This window comes from Mytilus trossulus, chromosome 12, assembly GCF_036588685.1.
Source record: "Mytilus trossulus isolate FHL-02 chromosome 12, PNRI_Mtr1.1.1.hap1, whole genome shotgun sequence".
NCBI lineage: Eukaryota > Metazoa > Mollusca > Bivalvia > Mytilida > Mytilidae > Mytilus > Mytilus trossulus.
Window position 1 is genome coordinate 25061767 of NC_086384.1, and position 26994 is coordinate 25088760.

The 26994-nt window shown below is 31.8% G+C and overlaps 2 protein-coding genes across 2 annotated transcripts; both read left to right on the top strand.

Moving 5' to 3' along the window:
• The first annotated feature begins 3217 nt into the window (after nt 1–3217).
• Nucleotides 3218–14814, top strand: LOC134693473 (uncharacterized). Its single transcript, XM_063554307.1, has 3 exons — nt 3218–3617; nt 4102–4277; nt 11752–14814. Exons 1-3 carry the CDS (start codon nt 3521–3523, stop codon nt 13084–13086), a joined length of 1608 nt encoding a protein of 535 aa, XP_063410377.1. The 5' UTR covers nt 3218–3520; the 3' UTR covers nt 13087–14814.
• A 6730-nt stretch (nt 14815–21544) lies between these two features.
• LOC134692965 (uncharacterized) lies at nt 21545–23735 on the top strand. Its single transcript, XM_063553634.1, has 2 exons — nt 21545–21611; nt 22584–23735. Exons 1-2 carry the CDS (start codon nt 21557–21559, stop codon nt 23366–23368), a joined length of 840 nt encoding a protein of 279 aa, XP_063409704.1. The 5' UTR covers nt 21545–21556; the 3' UTR covers nt 23369–23735.
• Nucleotides 23736–26994: the final 3259 nt, after the last annotated feature.

The window sequence follows — 26994 nt, forward strand, 5'->3', positions numbered from 1 at the left end:
GTCATTTAAATGATCATTACGTAGAATTGAATTCAAAATTTTTGGACAATTTTTCTAGCGGTAAGGCAACAACCATTTGACTTCAAAAGGGGGGTGAGGGGTGGGAATGGAAATATTCCGAACCCCAATTTGATAAAAAAAAAAAAAAAAAGAATTGTCATACAGATGATAAAAAAAATACATTATAGTGTTAAATATTGAAAAAAAAGTATTTGATCACCAGCATCGAAAAAAAGGAATAAAAACGTACCCGCGAAAAAAAATCTGACTCAGATAAAAAAAAAATAACCATCACCCTTATTTTAGTTAAGGGGTTGCTACTTTATAATTTGCAGTAGTTTGAATATACTAGAGATGTCTCGATTACGCATTAGATAACGTTAGCTGCAGCAGCGTGCTTACAGCCGAAAAAAAGATTGAGATATTAGGGATCACTACATTTTTATTGTTTCTGTTTGTTTCAAATGGTATTTCTTCTCCAAGGAGTATTTGGTAAAAGAATAGGGTAACGTTTTTTTATTTATTTTAAATGTTATTTAACGGATCTGAGATACTAGACAAACATATCATTAACCTAACACTTTTTTAGTCATGCATTTAGGCGTGAATCGTTGTTTGAGTAAAGAATATTTTTGTGTACGTCAAGTCGATTCGGGAAGACCTTTTCAAATGAATTAGGCAGCAACTATTTTTCATTTTTTGGGGAGGGGGAGCGGGTAGGGTGCGTAGGCTATTGATTTTTTTCAGGACAAATTTTGGTGACAAGTCGAAATCAATTTTATCATTATATATAGTGTCAGCTGAGGTTGAAACAAACACATTTTTTGTTCAGGGCCAAAAACTGGAAACATTTTTTGTTTCCAAAACAAAATCCATAGCTCACCACCCCCCCTTTTTGCCTTTATGTTTTATACTCAACTATAATATCCCCCCTCGAAAATCAATATTGGTTGCTGTCTTATGGGTTCGGCAATGATGCTGCTTTGAGTCTTGATCAGGATTTGAAAAAGTACTTTATTTTTTATTAACAAAAAAAAAAAATCTGTAAAATTACGACAACAATTTCTGTAAAGAACTTTACTAATAATTATCAAAAATATCAATTTTCTCAGAAATTGTTTTCTCCTTAAATATATACACGATAAAACTAATGTCCTAAATGCCTAGTTTTGTGTACACTTAATCTACACTAGGCATACATTGACTATCGACTGTGTGTAGATAAAACATGATTTAAACTACATGTTAACATTGAGTTTTATCAATGGGAACGCAATTGTGTTTAGTTTACGTGTGAGTTACACTAACAAAACACCGAATTTAGGTCAATGTGAACACGGCCTTAGAAGAACAAGGTTTATGTCAGTCTTAGTGCAATGATTTGGACAAACTTTCAGTTATTGTACATGTTCTCATTTTGGTGATTTGTGTCTATAGCTATTGTCTAGAAATAATGTTAGTGTTTTTTAGTGGTTTCGTACCGATCTTTTAAGTTTATCTGTTTTCAATTGATTTTACAGTTTGTTCTTAATAAGTTGGCCATTCACTCAGTTAAACAACGGGATCCACAGTTTTTCGTGAATGGCCGAAAAGGTCGAACTTACTATACTCTCATGCACCGCTTGCTTGGATGCATTTATTCTTCCCGAGTGATTTTGCATCTAAGGTAGCAGCCATTTGATTTTCGGGGATGGGCGATGGATTTTTTCCCCGGGCTAAGGTTGTTTTTTTTAGAAAAGAACAATCTTTTTTTTGGGCGACAAGTCGATAGCAAATTGATCACTTACCCCCCCCCCTAACCACACACACAAATAACCCACCCACCACCCCTCAGAAAATCAAATGATTGCTGTCTGATTTCAATTTCTTGGGTCACTATGAAAACTACTAATGGAATTGTGCTGCATATAAAAATTGACCTGTATTTCTGTATTTCATTGTACAAGATTAAAAAACATCATTTGTTCCAATCTCAACTTGTCATCTATTTTGATAAATATACATTGTATTCGACCCTTTAACCCCACACAGTAGTGAAATTTTCATTTATGCAATCGGTAAAAAATGTACATGTACACATTGTATATCTATAGCACCGTTAAGGGTTAAAAGATCGAGTACAATGTATACACAATTACACATAGAATTTCATTTAATCAACAAACACGTGTCAAGAATTTGAAATTTTGCAACATGCGAGACCTAAATATTTATACAAAATCGGCTTAATTGGTAACAGAGACGGATTAAGCGGGATGGCAAAGGGCCACAGTCTCCCTATTTATATATGTATTTACATTAAGAAAAACATTTATTTATTTGAGAAAAGTGGTTATTCCTTTTTACCAGAGAAAAGTATAAAAGTAGTTAAGAAAGCGAGATTTTGATTGGATAAAATATTTAATTAAGCATAAGCTGAATTCATTTTAGCATAAGCTAAAATCGTTGTAGCATAAGCTTAATTCATTTTAGCATAAGCTATATTCATTTTAGCATAAGCTAAAATCATTTTAGCATAAGCTTAAATCGTTTTAGCATAAGCTAAATTCATTCAAGCATAAGCTGAATTTTAATATTTATGACCTTGATTCCGCGCCAAGGTTTATGTATAAGCTTAACAATTCAGCATATGCTAAAATGATTTTAGCTTATGCAAAAATGAATTTAGCTTATGCTAAAATGAATTTAGCTTATGCTAAAATGAATTTAGCTTATGCTAAAATGAATTTAGCTTAATCTAAAATGAATTAAGCTTATGCTCAAATCATTTTAGCATATGCTAAATTATAATATAGCTTATGCTAAAATCATTTAAGCATATGCTAAATTCGATGTTTATGACCCTAATTCCGCGTCATAGAAAATACATTTTATTGATAGAACAATGAAATGTCGGTCTACATTCTGAAATATTGCACTACTTATCTCAAATCTATATGAAGTCCATAGTAAAAAAATCAAAACTTTTGTAAAAAAATATTTTATAAAACGAAAAAACATTAAAATTATCAATAAAAAACACTTATTATTGGCCGCGTTCAGATCTTGAGCGGGGCGATAAACAAATAAAACAGAACAAAGTGAAAGCTCGGATTTTACTTATATTTCATCATAACTTAATTATGGGTATTTCTATTCAATTAATGTGTGTATATAAACAAGGTACATGTGTATATTACAGTATAATGACAAAGGGAAACATGTGACTTAACCTTATGCAAAAGGTGTAGGTTCAGATAATATTCAGCTAGAATGGGAAACTGACAATGAACTCGAACAGGGTCACTGATTTGAGATTTACTATAAAATACACAACGAGGGAAGATGTGTTCAATATCTGTCGGAAACACCATGTAAGTTTACGAGGATCTTAATAGAAAACCTACAACCACAGACCAGTTATATTTTTAAGATTAAGATAGTCAGCGAAAAAACAGAATTTGAAGGTCCCTCGAGTCTCCTGAGCGACAAAATAACAACAAATGAATCAGCTATAAACAATTTGTTGAGCACAACCAAAATGATTTGTGACACTACGATAAAGCAGTACCAATTACCACTTACAGAAAACAAAGAAGCAAGAAATGAACTTTTTAAGACAAGGAAATACTGCATAGGTTTGTACGATTGGGCATTTTACTTTAAGATATGTAATGTTAAGGTAGTTTGAATCATACAACATGAATTAATTAACCATTCATCAAATAGTTTTCAAGCAAAATATGTAATAGTTAAAGGAATGCACTTGAATTCTGGATAGATTAAATGACATTCGAAATGAACTAGTCATATTTTAGTATATGCATATATATTTTAGTTAAATTTAATTGATTAAATATTTAATCAGAGGGTATTATCAGCTCAGAAGTAAATACTTCGATACTGGCATGATTCATAACAAACCTTTCAAAATTGTCCGCTATAATTATTTTTTAGACTATAACGAAAATTTACCTTAGATGGATTTGACTAGTATTCAGGTACTTGTTTTGTCATATAGCTCTTCAACTCTTTCTCTTCTTTACACTCTTTCGGTTTTTAAAATTTTCGGCTTTGAGCACTCTTGATGAATTTTTTAACATGTTATGTTCAAATTTGAAGGAGACGATGCAGTTTCTATCATAGACCAGACAGTCATATTAGTTGGAGCAACAGGTTCAGGTAAAACAACGTTGATAAATGCTATGGTTAACCACATCGCTGGTGTGAAATGGGAAGATAAGGCACGCTTAGTTTTAATACCACCAGGAAAAGAGGGTATTGATAGTCAATCACAGGTACACTAAATTTAGATTAGATATGTATATCGATACCAGTTGGTGTTGTTATTATCTAGCTATCCGCTTATTTCCTGTTGGTTACTAAATATATAATGTACATGGTACAAGTGACAGTAATGGTACAAGTGACAGTAATGGTACAGCAAACGTTCGGGTTTAAATTATATTGATATTGAGTTGATCAAGTAATTGCTTTTTGCAGTTTTCGTGCTTCTGATAAATCAGCGTTTAACACAAAAGGATGTGTTTTGCAAAAGGGATTAGTTAGAGCACTATAAAGTGTGAAATCAGTTGAATAATATCTCTTGGTTTTTCTAAAATGGAACTTGTTACATAAGATTTATTAATCTCGTTTTAAGATATGTCATCCTAAATTCTTTTTAAAATAATACACTTTTCGTGATGATCTTGATAGTTTGCCATGAAAATTTGTATGCAATTTTGAAATTCCACGACACACTTTTTTTTTATCAAACATACTGTTCAAGTTGGAAAATTTAAATTGAGCTTCATAGATACTCAGGATACTCAGATTATAAGGGTATGCATTCTGTATTTATCATTTTCACAAACTAAAAAAATATACATATATATATATATATATCATACAGTGACACCTGTTCAAACCGAGCATCCACTGGGACTTTGCGTTTTGTTCAGTTTTCAAAGGTGTTGGGATTGAAGTCAACACCAAAATAGTTTTGGCACTTACAGACAAGGGTCGATTGGTGACACAACTGACGACAATATATTTTCATGATGATTTAGATGTAAATGTATAAATCTAGGTAGATGAAGATAGATATTGTTCCTTTTTATATATATATATTTGCGAAAGCAAATTTACAGATCTAACATTGTTGGGTTGATGTTTAGAGTTGTATATACATTATGTACACAGCCATGTATCACCATCATTGATGGCGATCCGATGGATACATTTGTTGTAGAGTTGTCACTGACTCAGACGTACTTATATATATATATATAAATCAAACTCCACTCTGTCAATCACAATCCTTGTTGAATAAAGGTATTAATTGTTCAATGATGTCCGACGTGGATCGATTTTGCTTTTTATATTCAGATTCAGATTCTCAGTCACTGTTAAATTGCGATTCTGTAGTTAAATTGATATCGTCATTTTCAATTATCTTTAAACAAGAGTTCTCAGACAAAACTGGCCACTCGCTGATTGATACTTTGCCACAAGATAAGAGAGAAACAACAGCTGGGGTCCAGTTTATTCTCGGTCTTTATAGCTGATAAATAGCTAACGGAAGTCTGCAGGAGCATCTGAATTATATGCATAGTGCCTCTAAAGGTAATCCAGCATCCTGTAAATATAATTCGAAAGTAATTGACCTTGGTGTGTTGCACGACTTCTTAATCTAGTGAAACGCTTCAAAACTATTATTTAAATAAACAGTTGAGCTACTGAATTGCAGTTACAAATTTGTGGCCGTAAATTTTTGAGTAACATGCATTTGATATAAGGAAAAGTTCTATTCTTGTCCTTTTCGCTGATATGAGCAGCGGTTGGCGGATCCAAAAAGGGGGGGGGTCCGAGGGTTGGAACCCACCTTTTTTGGCCGATCAATGCACTTGAATGGGGACATATAGTTGACCCCCCCCCCCCCTTTTGTCCTGGATTGATAAAGTTTAACTTGTGGAGAAAAGTTAGATTTAACACTCTGACAAATTCAATAGAAATATGTGGCCCCTGGGACCAGTTTAACGTTTCTTAACAAAACAAAAATGATTTGATCACTGAGTACTCTGTCATCATGCAAATAATGCTTTTTGTTTTGATTGCTACAAATCGATTTTGACAGGTGATACATCTATAATACTAAAATTACGAGGTCCAATTTGTCAGCCGTCATCACGTAAAAACGACGAACCACAGAATTCAACTTTATATAAAACTAATATAGTACAAAGGTGTAGATTAAAAATTACACTACTCCAGGCCCTTTTGTTTTCCACGTAATTAATATTGCCAATAATTAAGAAGTTCCGGATCGAGTCCGATACCGATACCAATAGTATATTCACCTGTTACCTATTACCTTATCTGTACGTTTCGCATCCGACAGGCTCACTACCAAACGGTGTATTCAGGATTAATATAATTATGCTATATACACGGGTCATAATCACAGGGTTGACACCACTAAATTGTTCAAGTGTTATCTATTGTAATATTTTAATCAATAAGACTTTCTTAGATAACAATACGAATACTAAAAATCTGGAATAAAAATAAGGCGTATAAGGACAGTTTTCAATTTAACAGCGAATCAAAGAATTCAACTTTATTTATAACTAATATAAGACAATGCTGTTGATTAATAAATACTCCATTCCAGGACCTTTTGTTTTTCCAAATAATTAATATTACCAATAATTGATAAGCTCCAGTTCGACGGGTTCAAACAAAAAGATTTGAAAGCAGAGAAAAACTGTGTATTTTATAATCGGCATGACTTTAACAGATGACAATACTAATACTAACATAAGGCTTGCGCATAGTAATATACTTTAATTCAGTCACAGGTGTGTTCTAGTATTTACTAAGAAGCCATCAAAAAACGTTCAGAATTCGGTGTTGACAGGGTTTTTTTTTTCAAATTAGATTAACGTTAATTGATAGGGAAAGGTTGTGGGACCTTGAAAATTGTTCGGTTTAAACTGAAATTCTGTTTTCCCAGGTTTAACTGTATAAAATCGCAAAAGTCGTATTTCTTAATTCCGTTGAACTAGTATACATAACCTTTTGAAGAAGATATTTGTAACAGAAAAGTCTGACTCATATACTCACTTACATCTAGAAGGTCGTTTGAAAACAAAACTTTGCACTAAAAGAGATGATTTCAGTTTCAAATTTGTGAACTTTTCTATGTAACACATTTCAGCAGCGCCTGCATAAGGAGTATATATCTCCCAATTGACACGATATTCCAGGGTTTGTATTTCCCATAATGATTATCTTGATCGAGGGTCACTGCTCACTCAAAAGCTGTCAAACCAAGATTTTCCAATGATGAAGTTAAATAAATCCCTTCGAAAATTTAACGAACGGTATGACGAGTTGGTTGACCGTTTTCAAATATCCATTTCATAGATGATGGCAGATATGATTTTATTGTTGTTGCAACAATTCCGTTCCCTTTTCACGAATGTGACCAACCGATTTAGACTTATTGCCAGGTTGGTACTAACATGAGCAACTAGACGGGTGACACGTCTTAAAGTATTTGAATTCACACTCAAATATAAGAGGAAACAAACGACACAAAAGAAACACAAAGTTAAATTTATTGATTGTGACTGTTTATTTAACGCATCATGTAAATGTAACGGAATTTGATGAGACTGTTATTAAAGTGAGAGGGTTAGCGCTATAGAACCAGGTTTAATCCACCATTTTCTACATTTGAAAATGCCTGTACCAAGTCAGGAATATGACAGTTCTTGTCCATTCGTTTTTGATGCGTTTTGTTTTTTGATTTTGCCATGTGATTATGGACTTTCCAAATTGATTTTCCTCTGAGTTCAGTATTTTTGTGATGTCTTTTTAATGTACTAACATAGCATTAAAGTTAAAGTCAAATAAGTGTTATAAAGGCAACATAATATAGCATATCGATCATTGAAAGCGATCCAATTTAACTATAGAGGCGATGAATTATCAATATTAGTGCGATCATTTCTGATGTAGAATATTCGAAGATGCGAGGAATTTTTATTGTAGATTTATGTGATAAATGGATTTGCAACAAATGAAAAACTTAGTTGATGACATTTATGATATTTTTAAATTGAAATACAAACTCCTCATTTATTCTTCATCATATGTATATAGCTATTCAAACTTGTAACAAAACGCTTCTCAAAAAGTCACATTGAGACGAGTAAATTTGAGGACGTTATCTTCCACGCAATACATACACTTGCGAACAGAGAACTTATGCTTCATTATACTTTAAACGAAATGTCAACTAAAATAATTGTACTTAAATGAATGTAATTAATGAACAATGTATACTTGATGCAATTAGCTTATAATTTCAAATTGAAACATCCCAAATTATTCAACTGTCTAATAATTTCAAATTGACCCCCCCCCATTATTTTCTGAGACATCAAGAGAAAGAGAAAGAATCATTTTAATTCGACGAAATCAAGAAGGTTTTTTATTTTTTCAATATAATGATATTACACACGCCATAGCATATACGGTGGTATTGGAATTATTAAAAGTCAAACTTCGCCAGTATTCCTTAAAGATAATCCTTATAAAATGTATAATGCAAAAGTAAAAAACGTCATTGAAGACTCATTGGTGGCCTTTGGCTGTTATCTGCTCTTTGGTTGGGTAGTTGTCTCTTTGATTTATTCCACATTTCCAACCTCTATTGAACTACAGGTTAACCGGTTAATCGGTCGAACGACTATCAGAGTAACCGGTTAGACAAAATTGTATGATTTGACAACACTCATATTAAGCCCATTATTAATATATTAGAAAAGTAGTGTGTTTTTTTTTATCCCTTTTTATCCCGTCCCGTTTCGATTTGAGCCATAGATAGATATCAGAAGATGTCACATGTGACAATGATACAACTCTCCATCCGAGTCACAATTTTTTAAAGTAGACCATTATAGGTCAAAGTACGGTCCTCAACATGTAGTCTTGGCTCACACCGAACAGCAAGTTATAAAGGACCCCAGTGTAAAACCTTTCAAACGGGAAAACCAACGGTTTAATATGTATCAAGATGTACGTAATTAGTGATGAAGTGTCATGGAAATTGATAAATAAAACCAAGGACCAAGATCCCTACGATCTATAAGAAATTAAATATAATACATTTGAAATAAATGATATTTCTATTGAATTTGTCAGAGTGTTAAATCTAACTTTCCTCCTCAAGTTAAACTTTATCAAATCCTTACTTTATCTATTGTTGGAGCCAGTCGGCTATAAATAAAAGCTTTGATTGATAAAAATATTAAAAAAATGATATAGTGAAAATGCACCGCATATACAATAATAATGAATCGCTCTACAGTGAAAATGAAAGTAAAGTATCAATATTCGACAGTAAACATGACAACGGAAGCATCATAGTGGAATTTAGTTCAATATGAAGAGACTGAATGACTTAACCTATTCTACGTTATACAACTTTAATAATTGTGTTGAAATGAATATTTTTCTGCAACAACATCTTACCTGCTAATTTTTTTTTGACCTGCACGATCTGTTCGTGAAATGACCTAAATATTCACCTATTTCGGTATATATTTCACAGATGGATGGCTGTAGGCGCGATAAAATCACTTTCGCATCTCTTACATTGTCTTACTAGTATTATTGATTTCTCAGCATATACATTTTAACTACTGGTAGTTTTCTTCGTTTCCAAAAATCAAAAACAATTTCGTCTGTTTATTTATCATTCTACATCAGAAATGTATGGCATATACAGTGAAAATGATATTTTAGGATCCGAACTTCACATACACTGACACACATAGAAACGAACTATAATATTACAATGACCACATTCCTGACTTGGCACAGAACATTTTGAACCTTGCCCTCTGGCATGCCAAACCTTCTTCTTTTATGACCATGTTAAATAAAACATTAAAATGACAACACAACATTACAGGACTACAATACAAATACATAGGAGAACACAATTGACAAAGACACACACGAATAATAGCTAACAAAAGGCACCATGTTTAAAATTTAATACGACAAAATGAAAAATTAAAACAAATTTATATACAAACTCATGAATTAAACGAATTCCGCATATGCTATTGTCACACAGATAGCCCTCGATAGGACATTTTTACCGATCATTAGTATGCAGCTTTTTCGCAATATTGACATATCAAAATGAAGATGCAAATAACATATGACAGTATATGCTTTTTAATAAGATTTTGATACTCTTTATATATGTGAAAACATAGGATCTGTAATTTGAATTAATCACAAATTACTTCTACTTACTTTTTTAAATCCAATTATTTCAATATCTAAAAGAAACATTTTAATACGACGAAAAGATTTTAATTTTCCTTCATATGTACTCACTTTTATAAACAAGAAAAGTGCAAAAATACTCCTCGCGATCGCTAAAATCTTTATAAATGCCAAAAATGCTCTACAAAACAAACAATCACCACTGCATATATCATGATCAGAACATGAGTTTAAAAAAATAATACTTATAATTTCTATTATTGAATCGCACTGCCAACAACCCTTTCTGATTTAAAAAAAAATATCCAATGACGATTCTTGATTTCCATCAACATATCGATAATTTCCAAATACAAAATTTAAACTACTAGTTTCGTTTCTCTTATATTACATGTATTAGTTTTATCTGCATATTTCACTTGTCTTCAAAATTGAAATGTCTTTTTTTTAGGCAATTTCTCGTGGGACAACTGATTTTGTAAGAGTTCAACTCTACGTATAACAATAAATGATACATTTATCTCTTCGTTAAAGTATTCACCACAGTATAGCTTTCTCCGATTTCTAATATTTTGAGCAGTTGAATAAGAAAATTGAAATTTAGAAATGTATATACCTTTTGAAGTGGTAACAATTTCTCCACTCAAGCACAACCGGAAAATCCTCTCACAGTTTTCATTGCAGAACCAAATGTTCTGCGTGTGTAGATTACCAGCCGTGAGGTATGCATATACTAACTAACAGGTAACTAACAGGTAACTAACAGGTAACTAACAGGTAACTAACAGGTATGCATAAACTAACAGGTAACTTAAAGATATGCATATACTAACTAACATGTAACTTACAGGTATGCATATACTAACTAACAGGAATTTCTGAATGGTGAAAAATTTGCTGCATATGAATACAATTGTAGGTCTTTCATGGTGTCATTTTAATTAAACGAAACAAAACTTTATGTTTTAATTCATAATAGATCAACGTGATGCAGTAAAGTCAGACAGACAAATTCATTTAATCCGTCAGATTAGTTAAACAGTTTTTGTCAATAAGTCGTAAATATGACGAATCGATAACGTGAAACTGACACTAACTTGACTGAAGACTGAACGCTAAAAAGTAATGCCTTAGGTTCCAAGTACTGTACTAATTAAAAACATAAAAAGAGTCGAATGCAGAACCATTATTAAGTTTTAGAGACTACCAACATTATTACATGTATAAATAAAGTTGTGAATGGAAATGGGGAATGTGTCAAAGAGACAACAACCCGACCATAGAAAAGACATTTCAACAGGTCACCAACAGGTCTTCAATGTAACGAGAAATACCTGCACCCGGAAGCGTCCTTCAGCTGGCTTCATAAAAGATAACTTAAGGGTATGTTTATCATAGGTACTACATAAAATAAAACCGTTGTCGTTGTATAAAACATAAATATGTTTGTTTACTTTGTAGTCAGTTTCACAAACACGATGGGTAACTTGCTACAAGATACATCGGAGTCAAGGAACTCCAATTTATATTAAGCATGCCATTAATCTAATTGATACTCCCGGCTTTGGTCATACAGGCGGTATCAAATACGACAAAGAAATAGTAAATCAAATTGAAAATCTCTTCAAATGTAGAGACGAAAGGGGAGTACGTTTTGTTGATGCTATATGCTTTGTCGTGAAAGCTCCTGATGCAAGGCTAACCAGTAGCCAGAGATATATTTTTACATCAGTTCTCTCTTTGTTCGGAAACGACATTAAAGAACATATATGTACGGTGATAACATTTGCAGATGGTCAGACACCCCCTGTGGTTGAAGCCCTGAAAGATCTGGACGAAAAAGCTATCCCATACGAATCATATTTCACAGTAAATAATTCAGCATTGTATGTCGAAAATACGTCGGATCATTTTCACTGTCAAACGTCAAAACTATTTTGGGATTTAGGAAAGAAAAGTATGCAAAAGTTTTTCGAACATATCCAAAATTTACGAACAAAAAGTTTGTCATTAACCACCGAAGTTTTGATTTTGCGCAGGTCAGTTGATGCTCTTATAAAACAAATGCAAGATACGATGGAACGAGGTTTGGCTAAAATAGATTCAATACAACAAGAACTTGATATTTACGAAGCTCAAAGAAAGAAGTTTAGGGACAATTTAGACTTCACCTATGAAATTGAAGAAATCGAAATTCAAAAGATCGACACGACAAAAAAAGTGGAATACAGTTATAACTGCACCAGATGCAAATATTCATGTCATGAAAACTGCACCTGCAACACGAGCAAAGAACAATGCATATCAATGGAAGCTGACGGTACCTGCAGAAACTGTCCACTTGAATGTGATATGATGTATCACGAAAAAGAAACATACCATTTCCGAAACCTTATTACCAAAAGCACCAAGACATATAATGGTAAAAAACGTTCATGCAAAGATGCAACGCAGTGTATACAAACTCAGATAGAAATAATCTCAAAAATGCATTCAGAAATGAACGAAGCAGAAGATACTCTCTCTATGTGCTTGCCAGTAGTTACACACCGAATCAACAAACTGAAGTTAATGGCGTTATTGAAAAATCCAATGTCAGTAGAGGATTATTTAGAAATGCTAATACAAAAAGAGAGATTAGTTAAAAAAATCGGGTTTGACCGACGAATTGCTTTTCTTAAACGACAAAAACAGCAGGCAAAATTAAAAACAACCACAAAAGAAAATGTAGATGCATTCAAAACCGAATCGGGGGCGGTTCGTGAAAGAATTCGTCTGTTGTATTTGTTGGACTAAGACATCCTGCAAGTGACAACATTATTACAAATGAATCTTCAAATATGTAAAACATAAAGGCAACATAAAAAAACAAAAGTGCAACAAAAACAAACGTCAGCATACATAAATACATAACAGCAACATTCCTGACTTGGTACAGACCATATGAGTTGAATCTTGGTTTTGTACTGATTGATACTAAGTCGTTTATATTTGATTTAATTTTATTTTTTAATGTAGCATTCAGCAACTGCAATTTCTCTAAGATATGATTTTGTGACCTTTTGTTATTATAGGGATGTACAATTACACTGTAAGGTCGTGTCAGTGAGTCTTTACTTGTTTGTCTATTTTGTATCGATCTGATGACAAATTTTTGAGGAAGTTTTAGTTTAAGAATACGATTATACACCAGATTGCAGAAAATTATGTGTTAGTTGAAAGTTTCGCTTCAGCTGAAATTTTAATATCTAGTTGTAATGCAACAGAACATTTGATCAAATAAGAACAATGAATTTAATTTTGACGTTGAAGCAGAATGTATATACATTTTATACACAATATTTTATCATGTAAATTCTTTATGCTTAATGATTTGATTAAATATTATATACACAGGTTCGATACAACGTAATATAGATTGGGATTTCCCGAGAATTCTCTGCACCATAAATGAATTTGTTGCTTCTTTTCCTGTTTATATGAATTATTTCAATGTTTATTTGGTAATATTGTCTATGAAGCAAGAATCCTACCTGTGGGCTGGCATTTCTTGTGCTTACAAGAAGGAAAAGACAATCTGTTATATTCAAATCTCTATAACAATATGGTTATAATAGATAATGTTTATCCCATATGAATACATTTTAATGACTGTTAAATATAGATTCTTACATTGATACCAGTGGATTATCGGATTTATCCAATCGAGATAGTTAAATTATCAATTTTAAAGTCCGAGCCGCCTCGGCGAGGACTTTAAAATTTATAATTTAACTATCGAGATTGGATAAATCCGATAATCCACGAGTAACTATGTAAGAATCTGTTTCTCTAATGATTAAAAGACATTTTCTTTTTTTGTTAACCGAAAATCCCCCCACGAGTGCCTTTCACATTGCACGAAGTTGTCAATTTCATTAACACCTGTTATCATATTTTGATTCATCCAGTCAGCTAAAAAGGTCATGACCCTTAAAATCATCCAATGATCTTTTGAGATCACCAGCAACCACACGTTGATTAAAATTTTTTTATACAATGGGTTCGAAAAGGGATAATTTTCCATAGAATTAGAGAAATGAGAAATATATGGCTGAGTTCTGTTTTTCAAAAAATGTAAATGGATAAGAACAACTCACCTTTTTTGAAATTGATTCTATGAAATGTTTTTAAACTCAAGACTATTTATCAGTTTTCGTGCATCTATTTATCATCGTACAGTCTTTTTATTAAGATGTGGGATTAATCGTTTGCCAATTGAGACGGTAAGGTGGGACAATTTACCAAGACCGTCACGACTGTCAGTCTTTCCGATTGAACTGATGTTTTTTTTTACAATTATAAGCATGTAACTCTTGTAAAGATGACGGAAGTATCCACTTACCACAAATGTAAATGTTATAAATTTGCAACAGTATATTTGAATTGTACATTTGTATTTTACTCTAGATGCAACATTTGTTATGTTTATAATCATTGTAATATTAGCTCCTCAGTATCATTATTAGTTTAGTGAATATAAAACACGTGAAAAAATAATAAATACATAAAATCACTTTTCAATTGTTGGACAAGAGAGTATGACGATACTGATAAAATGACAGTTGACAAATCATGTACATTAAATGGGATTCACAAAATGGTCATTCAAATATTAATTTAATTTGGTATGCATTTGTATGACTATTAGAACATCATGCACATCAAATTTCATTAATGATGATTTTGGTTTGCTCCTTTAGGTAAAGGTAAATCATAATTAGTAAGTGAGTGTTTTTTTTATGAAGTTGTATGAATCATAGTTAGTAAGTCAATGTATTGTAGGCAGTTGTAAAGTATTGGTAAATTTTATTTCCAAGGAATTCTATTCGCATTGCTCCTTCGGTCCTTTGAAAATGTCTTGTGTAGTGTAAATCTACAAGTTTGTTATCAGCTTTGAAAAACACGGAGATGGTATGATTGCCAATGAGGCAACACTCCACCAGAGACCACATGACGCAGAAGAAAGGACATACGATACATTATACGGCCTCCGAACATCAGCAAAACACACAATGCATAGCAATTAATAAAGTATGACAAGTGTAATACAAACAAATGTATTCTCATATATTTTATGATTGCATAATACTAAACCCCTAACTGGAGGGATTGTACTTGATTTTCCTATGATGAAGACATATCATCTTTAATCAGTTTAATTGAGTCTTGAACTGACATGTCAATAAAAGCTAATTATTATGCTTAGTTTCCTTTGTTACCAACTCTGACATCGGCATCCCTTTAAACTGAGTTAAAATGTGCGTATTGCTAATGTGTATCTTTATTTTACATTGGCTAGAGATATATGGGGACGTTTGAGATCTCTCAAAACATGTCAAACCCCGCTGCATTTTTGTACCTGTCCCAAGTCAGGAGCCTCTGGCCTTTGTTTGTCTTGTATGTTTTTCATTTTAATTCATTCATATGTTTTGAACTTCACTGTGACGTCCACATTCACTGAACTAATACACAATTTAATCTAGAAGCCAGCGAAGTACCATCTGGGTTGCGGGATTATATTTGATGCGTTGAAAAACCATTAATGATCTTCAACTGTTGTGTTCCCTTTGGTTAGGTTATTGTCTCTTTGACATATTCCCAATTTCCATTTACAGTTTTTTTTACATTTAAAGGAGTCATTAGTTAGTTAATCGAGAGAAAAACAGCGTTATGAATAACCCCTTTTGTTAATGTAAGCTCATGTTTATCTAAAAAAACAAACTGACATTGCCATGGCCAAAAAGATCAACATACAAACAATAACACACGAAACATAAAAAAAATCCCTAAACATTGAGCAACATGAATCCTACTAAACCTTGGAGTGCTCTCAGATGTTCCAGAAGGACAAGCCGATCCTGTTCCACGTATGGCATATGTTGCTCAGGTAAGTACAAACTCGATTATAAGTCTTATTCGTAAGTCACACACGGAGACAAGGGGACGGGATTGTTGACACGACATTATGAACATATCTGCTATTATCTATAAAACGAGTATTCCATAACGTTCAAACATCTCGTGATGGCGGCCGTAAAATTAACGAAGGTATAATTGGAACTTCACCCATGAAACTCTTAGTTCAATGTTGTCCATGAGAAAAGCAACCCTCTATCAAGGGAATCATAATAGGAAAAACAATCTATGGGATAGCATATTAAATTGGATATCTATACTCTGTATACAGGCGCTGCTGGAATGTTGCTACAAAGAAATGAAAAATTCACAATTGGAAAGCTTAAATCAGGTCGTTTGCTTTGTCCTAAAGTTTTATTTTCGCTCCACCTCATGTGTAAGATATGATTTTTGGAGTCTGTGTAAAAATAACTATAATATGGGACAGAAAATGTTTGAAACTGAAAGGTGGCAACGGTCTTATTCTTTCAAGAAAAAGCACAGAGAAAGCATATATCATTGAAATCAGTGCGAATAAAGCTTTCATATGAAACCGGGAGTGAACTATTTAATCCTGGATGTAGCAAAATGTTTTCATTATCTCAGTCGAAAGTATAAAGAAACAAACATTTTATTGAATCAATATAAAGAAAACTATGATTAAACGCCAAAAGGTAGATTGAGTAAACCGTAAGTAGCTTCATATCAATCAAAATTGATGTGGAAAGGCTTCAATTTTTCTCTGAACAATTGGTTTTTAATTCAATTTGTTTTTGTTGATTCCTTAATGATGTAATGCAGTTTTATAATAAAAAAAGAAAATGTGGTATGATTGTCAACGAGACAAGTCTTCACAAGTGACCGAATAACACAGAAATTAACAACTATAGGTCACCGTACGGCCTTCAACAATGAGCAATCCCATACCGCATAGGCAGCTATAAAAGGCACCAAAATGACAAATATAAAACAATTCAAACAAGAAAACTCACGGCATGAACAAAAAAATGAACGAAAAACAAATATGTAACACATCAAAAGAACGACAATGACTGAATAACAGGATGCTGACCGTGGACAGTAACATACATACAGACTGTGGTGGGGTTAAGCATGTTAGCGGGATCCTACCCCTTTCCCTCATCTTCGACAGTGGTGTACAGTACAGCATAATAACGAACTATAAAAACATTTGAAAAAGGCTTAATGCTGCAATTGTTCATTAGTCGTATGTTGATTTTGATCCTAAGAGTCTCTCGTTTCTTATTCTTTATATAGATTTATAATGGTTTACTTTTATAAATTGTAACCTTGACGGATAGTTGTTTCAATGGCAAGTATACTTCAACCTCTTATGTCTACAGATGGACGAATAGAAGTACATCTAACAAAAACACAGAGTGGTCAAAGTCATTAAATTAATTTGAACAAAATATTAAATACAAAGGAAACAAAACAATACAGAAAATTAAACTAAAAGGATAGAATGAATCGTTACAAATACATCAAGTGCAACATGTCAAAATTAACCACCAGCACTCCTCCCCTGCTCCGAAAAACGAGTTTTCACTTCGGCTTGTAACTGTTACTTCTGGCAGATGTTGCTTCTTTAAATCTTTTTTTAATACAACATGTATAAGCCCAGCTATTGACCCACATGCTGACATGAAATTACATTCACCTGTTCAGTTGCTGTAATGTTAACCGATACACAATATTAATGTTAAACAATTCGCAGCACTACACGATTTTTATCGAAGCAAACTAGGCCTTGTCCCGGTTTTAGATCCACTTTTAAAAACTTTAAATTTGAGAAGTCGGAATCGTCGTAATTGATTTGCTTTGAATATGTATTTAAATTATGACTAGTAAGCATAACGATGACACAATACACGATTTGCGTACCAAATTTCAGTTAAGTCTAAGGGAAGTAAACACATGACAGTGACATGGCATGCTATTACATTTTCAATTGTTAAAATGCACAATAAATGTTTGATTCAATAGAAAAAGGGAACATCACAATAATTTCAATTTAGGACATGAACTAAAAAGCTTTTGATAAAAATCAAAACGATATAATATTTGAAATTATTTAAGATAAAGTTTAAACGAATATATATTAGTGGGTTCCTAAAATAAAGAACATGTACAACACTTTTGGTACACGGAACAAAGTTTCAAACATGGAACCAATAACAGGACATTTGATGTTGAGGTTTCCCAATTGGCTAATGTGAGAATTATAAACAAAAGTGAACCTTACATAAAACCAAATTAAAACTTTGAAAGAGATGCACAGCTACGTACGTAAGGGACGACATCAAAAGCTCAATGTAGGATAAAAAACTTAATTCACATAGTTTTTTCACTGACCCCCATACCCTCTCTTAACTTAATTTGGGAAAAATTGATTGACCAATAGAGATAAACAAAACTTGCAGATATGTTGACCCCCAACCCCCAAACTATTTGATTTAAGTTTTTTTTTATCCTACATCCATCTTTTGAACAAAGTGGTCTATTTTAAAAAGTGTGACTGTAGTGTAAGTATATAATTTTAAGGTCAATGCAATCAGTACCAAAACAAAACCAATGAAATGGGTACACAAACAGTACTGGCAAACTCAGTACAGAAACTTTACTGAAGAAATCAGGACTGAAACAGTACTGACAAATCAGTACTGAATTTATAAAATTAGTGACTTTACAGTCATTGTATAATAATGAACAGCACTCAATTAATAGACAATATAACATTAATATATATATATTAGTGTTGCCGAAGAGTACTGATATGTTAGAGGATAGAAATGTACCAAAAACGTTGATAAAATATTGGAAGTGTATGCGTGTCATGCAGACTTCTTAAGGAATTCCTAAATCTGACGCAGAAAGAACATAACGTGAAAAGATCTAAAATGTATACTAGTGTTTAGACTTAATTCACACAGCCTCGAAGTCTTTCAATTAATTTAATCCAAGTACTTTTATAGTGTGCGAAACACTAAGATTTTAGAAAATGCCAAATACCAAACATAAGTTCGAATCACATCGAATTTTGTTTTATCTGACTGAAATTACTATTATATTGAAATACGTAGTCAAAATGTTCCTGAATAGTCTTATATATCTTTGATGAGTTTTGATAACCACTGGTGGATGATTCGTTCCCGTGACTTTAATTGGTTCAGTTTATTACTCTGGCACTGACATTTAATATCATCGATATCGTCATTAGTTGTGATTTGTATTGATATACAATCTTAAATTGTTTGAAAAACTTTGGGTAGTTCCAACCAACTAAAGATGATTTAAGCCAAAGGATCTAGTTGTTGTTAATTTAGATAGTAAGTGCCCTTATTCTTAATTTTTGGTTTTCACCGCCACAAATAATTCCCATGAGGACAAATGATACTAGTCTGGTGTTTATCAATACTTTTGTTTGAAATGTATCTAGTTTGCATAAATAATTCTCAAGCTCCTATTTGCATTCAATATTACCAACGCCATGTTATGGTAAACAGCAAAAGATCAACAACACAATACCCTTTATGTATCAAAATTATATTAAATAATATTTAGTTATGTTTGATTACTCTACCAACATGTGGTCTGTATGAACCATTAATTAAGAAAAAAAATATAATCGACGTCTTATATAACTATAAGCCATTGGAATCAAAACATTGGTAATGAAAATAAAATAATTGACTTTCAATCGTTATAGTACACATCTATCACATACACTTTTGAATGAAATTTGTATAAATCGGGCAATTTATTTATAATTATAGAAATAGAAATGGACATAATTATTTTTTTTGCTGACCATTTATAGATCATTGCGGGGTTTTAAATTTCAAAAAATGAGTGTCTGAGTGCTACTGTAAAAAAAGTATATTGACTTAAGATGACAGCACTGAAAGTTATAAAATGTCTGAAAGTACTGAAATATTAAATTTTATGAAAATCATGACCGAAAACTCATGATGAAAGAATCTTTCACTTACGATTATGAAACCATTTGGTACAAACATTGTTTCGAAAGAACGATATTCGTGTTAGGAACGAACTTGGTGTCAATTGGTTTAGAAAAGATGGAATAGCATATGTTGTGAATTATACCTTAAGATAACTGTAAAAGAGGGACGAAAGGAATTTCGTTTAATTTTCTTTAAATGTTGACAAAATATTAACCATTTTACTAAAATATAAAAGTTTCAAAAATCTTAAACCACGCACTTTGTCTGAAAAATTTCATTGGATACACAGCAATTTTGGAAAATACTAGTTTAGATCATTGAAAAGGTTAATATTTCCGTAATAAAAAACGTGTTAAAACGTTCAGCTGATTTTCAGATTTATTTCCCTTTAGTTTTATGCACTACCTTAAGGTGTTTCCAGCATACAGATTGTAAAATTGTCCACTCGAAAAGATATCGTCGGACAAGCTGTTAATGTTTTTGAAACTAAATATGATTTCCAACATGCATTCTTATAAAAGTTCGTTAATAAATTTCATCATTTAAAAAAAACAAAGATTACTCCAAAAGGGTTCCGACTTTAGTTTTATGGTCAGATCAAGGAGGTTATATTAGATATTACCTCCTTGGTCAGATAGAGATAGAATATCAATACGCGCTATTTAAAAAACGAAATAAAAAAGAACGGATGTTTTGTTACTTTTTTTATAATTTGAAAGTCAAATCGGGGCATTGTATAAAAAAGTAAAATCACAAAAACACGGAACTCGGGGAGAAAATAAAAAAAGGAAAGTCCCTAATCAAATGTCGAAACTCAACAGTTCAAATACATCAAAAGAAGGATAACAACTGTCAAAATCCTGACTTGGTAATGCATTAACCTGGTTTTATAGTTAGCTAGTATATAATGAAATATTTCGTAATCACAATATTTTCGAGATGGCCACTCAATCACGCTACATTTGTCTATTAAAGCTTGATATTGATTGTGTGACTCTCTTTGAGAATTCGTGAATAATCATCCATGTTTGATGCAGAAAAATAAAAATCTTTGAATTATTAAAAGGTCATTTGTTAACGATAAGTATAACATAGAAAATGCAAAAAATAATAATAACCAATAAAAGCCCGAATCTAGGGATTTTGGTATAATGATTTGCTCACAATTGTTCGTTTAAAAAAAATCCGATATGCAACATTATTGATGTTTTCAGTGTAATATACACCAATATTAAACAATGTAAATAGTATAACGTATCTGACAACAGATGTCACAACTTAAAATTTAAAAAAATGTTCATAAATTTATGTAATATATGTATCATTTTGAAAATAGTAGCAATATGCACATCATGAAAATAAATATCATTTTGACGGTATCATCAGTTTTTATAGCAGGTAAAGTCGTAACATAGTTTTGTTCCTTGTTTTAAACATACTGTGATTTTATTTTTCTTGTTCTGTTTTATTTGAATCTACGAAATGTTGAAAAAAGGCATAGTCTACAATATGCCGTAAATCCTGAAATTGCAATCAATATAGTCGTGAATAAAGTACAAGTTATATATCTAGTTTGATCAATTGATCAAATCATTTATTAGTGTATTATACATTTACACAGGGGATGCTGTTCTTACGTAACGTTTGTCCACTATTAGTTTTGACTTTAATATTGGTTGCCAAATGGTCACACATAGCATTTCATAAAAGATTACATCAAAAGAAGTTGTCTGTAATTGTATAACGCTTCAAATTTTAAAGAGCATTATGTGTTTTAGAATTCAATACGTCATTCTATTATTTTTATTATGCCACATGAGCAATTTTGGCTGATGGAGCATATTATATCTTTCATTTTGTTTATAATAAATTTCAGTTTAGCAATGAAGTAGCTAGTAAAACAAATTTGGTGTTTGAGAATCCGAAAGATTATCACGTCATTGGCTAATTTCTATTGAATTAGACATTTCTTATTTATATGCGTTTTGGTGTACGCATTCTGAATTTTAAGCTTGCTGTTATTGTATTTAAGAATAAAATCATTACTAATTAGTAGTATTTGGCACAACTTTTTGGAATTTTGGTTCCTCAATGCTCTACAAATTTGTACTTGTTTAGTTTTAACTATTTTGATGTTAGCGTCACTGATGAGTATTATTTAGACGAAACGCGCGTCTTGCGTATTAAATTAGAATCCTGGTACCTTTGACAACTATTTACTGATGTGATTCGTATATAAACAGATGCATGGCGTACCTATTTGTATGAAAATAAAAATTACACATATTCTTCTTTTAATTTTTAATACTCGTAGATGTTGAAACTATTAGGATAAGTTTACTGTAATATTTGTGCATCATAATTTTACAGTGAAGGCTAATAGTATACAGATTCAACAAAACGTGATCAAACTTCAACCTAGTAACGAAGATTTTGATATCAAGGGTTGCACTATATGTGGCGAGAAGCTTCTTTTTACCGACAAAAGAAACAAACGGATAATAATACACAACGGAGCTGGAAATCATATTGAGGACATTTCACTTTCTAGTGAACCGTTCGATATCGTTGCTTTAGATGATGAAAGTGTTGCTGTTTCGTTTGGTAGAAATAGATATATTGAAAAAATCAATATGAATACAAAAGTTGTCACCAAAATTCACTCAGGCGTAAATTGCTGGGGACTTTCATATGACGGAGAATATTTGTACGCGGTCATCGACGGTTATGGTACTTATGTTGCAGTTATAACACTAACAGGAAAACTTATCAGAAGAATTCCCGTAGGAAGCGAATTTGACCAAATTGAATATATAACAACGTACGGAAAGAATGTCTTCTTCTCAGTGTTTATTCCAAAGAACATTGTTAGCATAAACTTGAATGGCAGTGTTCAATGGCAGTTTCAGAAAAATATTTTCAATCAGCCAAGGGGAGTAACCTCTGATATCCATGGAAATATTTTTGTCACTGGATTTTCGTCACACAATGTGGTTGTTATTGAGAACAATGGTCATGATTGTAGTGAATTACTCAATAAGGGAAGTGGATTACACTATCCGACATCAATTTACTTTGATAATTTAAAAGCCAGGTTGCTTGTAAGTAATTTAAACGACGGATTTGCATATCTTTATAACATCGTGTATGATTGAACTTTTGGTTTCGTGCTGAAGGAAACTTTATTATTATTTCTTATCCAAAGATAAGAACACAGTCTTGTTAAAATAAATGAAATAACAAATTATATGGCAAGTAATATTATTCAACTACTGTCTAAAGATATTAATTGATTTATTCGAATGCATATTTCGAGAGAAAACAATGTATCCAATGACAAATATTTACCTAAACCAATTGTACATCAACCATTTTATCAAAACGTTACATTTAAAAGCGCATGACGTTTAACGTGATGCATATAATTTTTGTCCAGGTGAATATGCTGTTTAATTCTAAAAGTAGTTCTTATAGAAACCTATAAGAATGATACCAATATTGAATAAAGCATTAGTTTGTTTATTATCCTTTCAATTATAACTTTGTTCAACTATTCTTTATTGTAATTGAGTGGTTCAACTGTTTTACTTTGTGATTGAGGGGCGTTTATATTCAAAGGCGCATAATAACAAACTCCAATTCAAGACTTGAGCGGCTAAATAATGTGCCATACAAATTTTATATCAAGAAAAAATAGATGAAATTACATTTTGTAGTTTCTAACCTATCGTTAAATATTTGGAAGAAATATTTGAAAATGATAGTGAACATTTTACAAGGGAAATCTAAAACGGAAAGTCAAAGTAAAAAAAATAGCAAATAGACACTACATTGGTGGCCTTTGGCTGTGTGTTTCACTCTTTGATCGGGTTGTTGTCTCTTGACACAGTCCCCATTTCCATTCTCAATTTTATACTCTATAGACAAAACACTTACGCACACATGAAAAACAACAATACAAAAAATGACCAAAGGCCAATAACACAATGACTAGATGCGTAAATTATAATTGGAAAAAACATTATCATTATATCTTAATGTGAAATCCAATGATCTGTCTTTTTTTATGTTCTTGTCTTTTCCGAATCATTTGCAAAAAGTGAGGAAGAAAAAACGAGGCACACAGTAAGTTCTCAAATGAATGACAACAAGTTGAAACAGTATACTTCCAAATTCAACAAATATGTTGTTGATAGGAACTTATAATTTAATACAAGTAAGCAGTATGTTTATGTGAAGGCCAACCGCAAAAGACCCTGATTGGTACTTAAGGTAGTTAAAATTACCCTCGTCACTGTACATGCGAGAGGTTTATTAATCATTGAAAACCTTTTATTTGATTAAGTATTCAATCACTTTGTGTAATAAAAAATTGGTAAGACGAAAAATATTTAATCGTTTTTTTTTTAAATTTTAAGCGTTTCATGCATATCTTTCGCTTAATACTAAGGAGGCTTTGCAATTCATACTATATAATGGTGTTCGTATAATATTAACGATGTCATTGTTAATAATTTTATTTGGAATTTCAATGATTGATTGCTTGACTCGTTTCTATATTTATGATAATATTGTTTGCATTCATTGTTGAATGTTTTATAATGATCTGTACATACTGTTGCTGAAAGCCCAAATGTGTTGTTTCACTTTCCAAAGGTATAGAGTGAACGTACATTATTCAACTCGACGAAATTTTTCAAGTCATCAATATCGCTATTGTTGTCAATTGTTTATTTTGTTTCCATAATACACACATGCATGCATATGCATATATGGTTCCGGACATAGAGCAGGAAATTGTAACACGATGTGTCAGAAGTAAAATTGAAATATTTGTTGCTATACATTTCAGACGAAGTAAACATTAGTTTATTCAATGGTAAACGGCTTTTATAAGATTGTAAAACATTTATAGACGAATAAAACTATGCTATTGATGGGATTGCGTAGTCATTATTTATAATTTATAATTTATAACGATAGACAACACAGCTGATCTGCTGTTTTGCTGTTCTACATTCAGCGATTGATCATGCACATTGAAATTGTTTTAGATAAAGTCTTCCTGGCATTACTCGAAAGACAAACACCCTATGAGGTAAGCAAGTTGACCAAGTGGTCTATAATAGTGGTATACGTTATGGGTTTGAAATATAAACATCAAGTGAAAAACAGGTATTGCTATTAAAATTAGATTTATTTAATGTAAGTTTGTAAATTGGTTGAAATCAGCAGTCTATCAAAAGAATTCTTGATTATTTAACGAAACAATATCATCAAGATAACGATAACAATTTTTGTTGCAATTATTAATTTTATAAAAATGTAATTTATACGCTTCTTTACTAAATTTGGCCACACACTGTTACTCTTTACAGTGACGAAACAAGTCCGTTTTTAAGAGGCAAAGTTCGTGCCCGTAGGAATACCTGCATCCTGTTAATACACTTCATTGCCGAAACTTACATTAATGGTGTTAAGGAAAAATTAAGATCTGAAAATATCTGTTTAGACATTTAGAAAGTAAATCTAGCATATTTACCGTTCTCATTTGAAAAAAAGCTGTATATGAGTTGCGGAAAAACACTTTGCAAGCAGATTTGGCAAACGCCCATTTAATTAGATCGGAAAAGTTTTGTTTGATAAGATTATGCGGAGAGATTATAATAAAAATGGTGAAAAAGTCAAGAGTACCAATCAAATCAAAAGGACCACCAAAAGCAGGTAATCTAAATCATTCAAAGTAGTTTGAACATTTAAAATTGTTTCATTCCCCTATATCATGTTTTATTGCAAAAGTTGATGATACAGTTTTTAATAGTCGTCAAGGAACTTTATAAAAGCACAGAAAGATGGATAAAGTAACCTTACAAATTTAATTTTAAATTTGCATTCTGTTATCATTCCAAAAAATCTACCTCAATTGATTTTTTAAATTTAAACAGATTACAGTGTACTTAAACTAAACATTTCATTTCAATTTTTTTTCACAATATTGGGTTCGGATATTTGATTTTATCACCAATGTAAGCAAAATTTTGAAAATTTTATTAAACATGCAGGAATTCAATACAGAAAAGTGTTAGACAAACAGTCAAAGAACTTTAAATCGTTACATTGTAGCAAACATACGTTTTTTGTTTGGTGTATCCGGACTTTTTGTTTCCTTTTCGTATACTCCACTTCTCCATTTCATTGTGCGCATACATTTTAAAGTAGCAGAAGATACCAAGGGCACTTTACAAACTCTCAAGGTGAAACAGAAACTGAGATAGCCCTGAAAAAAACTCTAATTAACAAACAGTTTGTTGTTCAATCACTTGTTGACTAGTTGTCGATGTTTTATTAATGGGTTTGTTATTTTAATTATTGTGTACGTTTTGTTATCTTTTTGGATAAGACATAGACTATAAGAATAAGAATAAGAATAAGAATACTTTATTAATCCAATTATGGACCCTTGCGGGTTTTAAATTTCATACAATGATTACAATGATTTGTTATAACAATGAAATAATAAAATGAAATACATGACAATAGAACTCTGAACAGTTATTGCATGCACATGGAATAGAAAGTAATATGGGAGACAATCAATCAATTTCTGTAAGGATTATTCCCCTTTAAACAGATATGGTGTTTTGAGTTGCATACAAATGATATGCAGCCCCAACTGATTAGATATAAGGGTATTTTTCTCCCATGTACACACAGCAACCAATTACTAGATATTTATGTATATAATTATATTTTTTGACAATTGCAGGAATATGATAAGCAC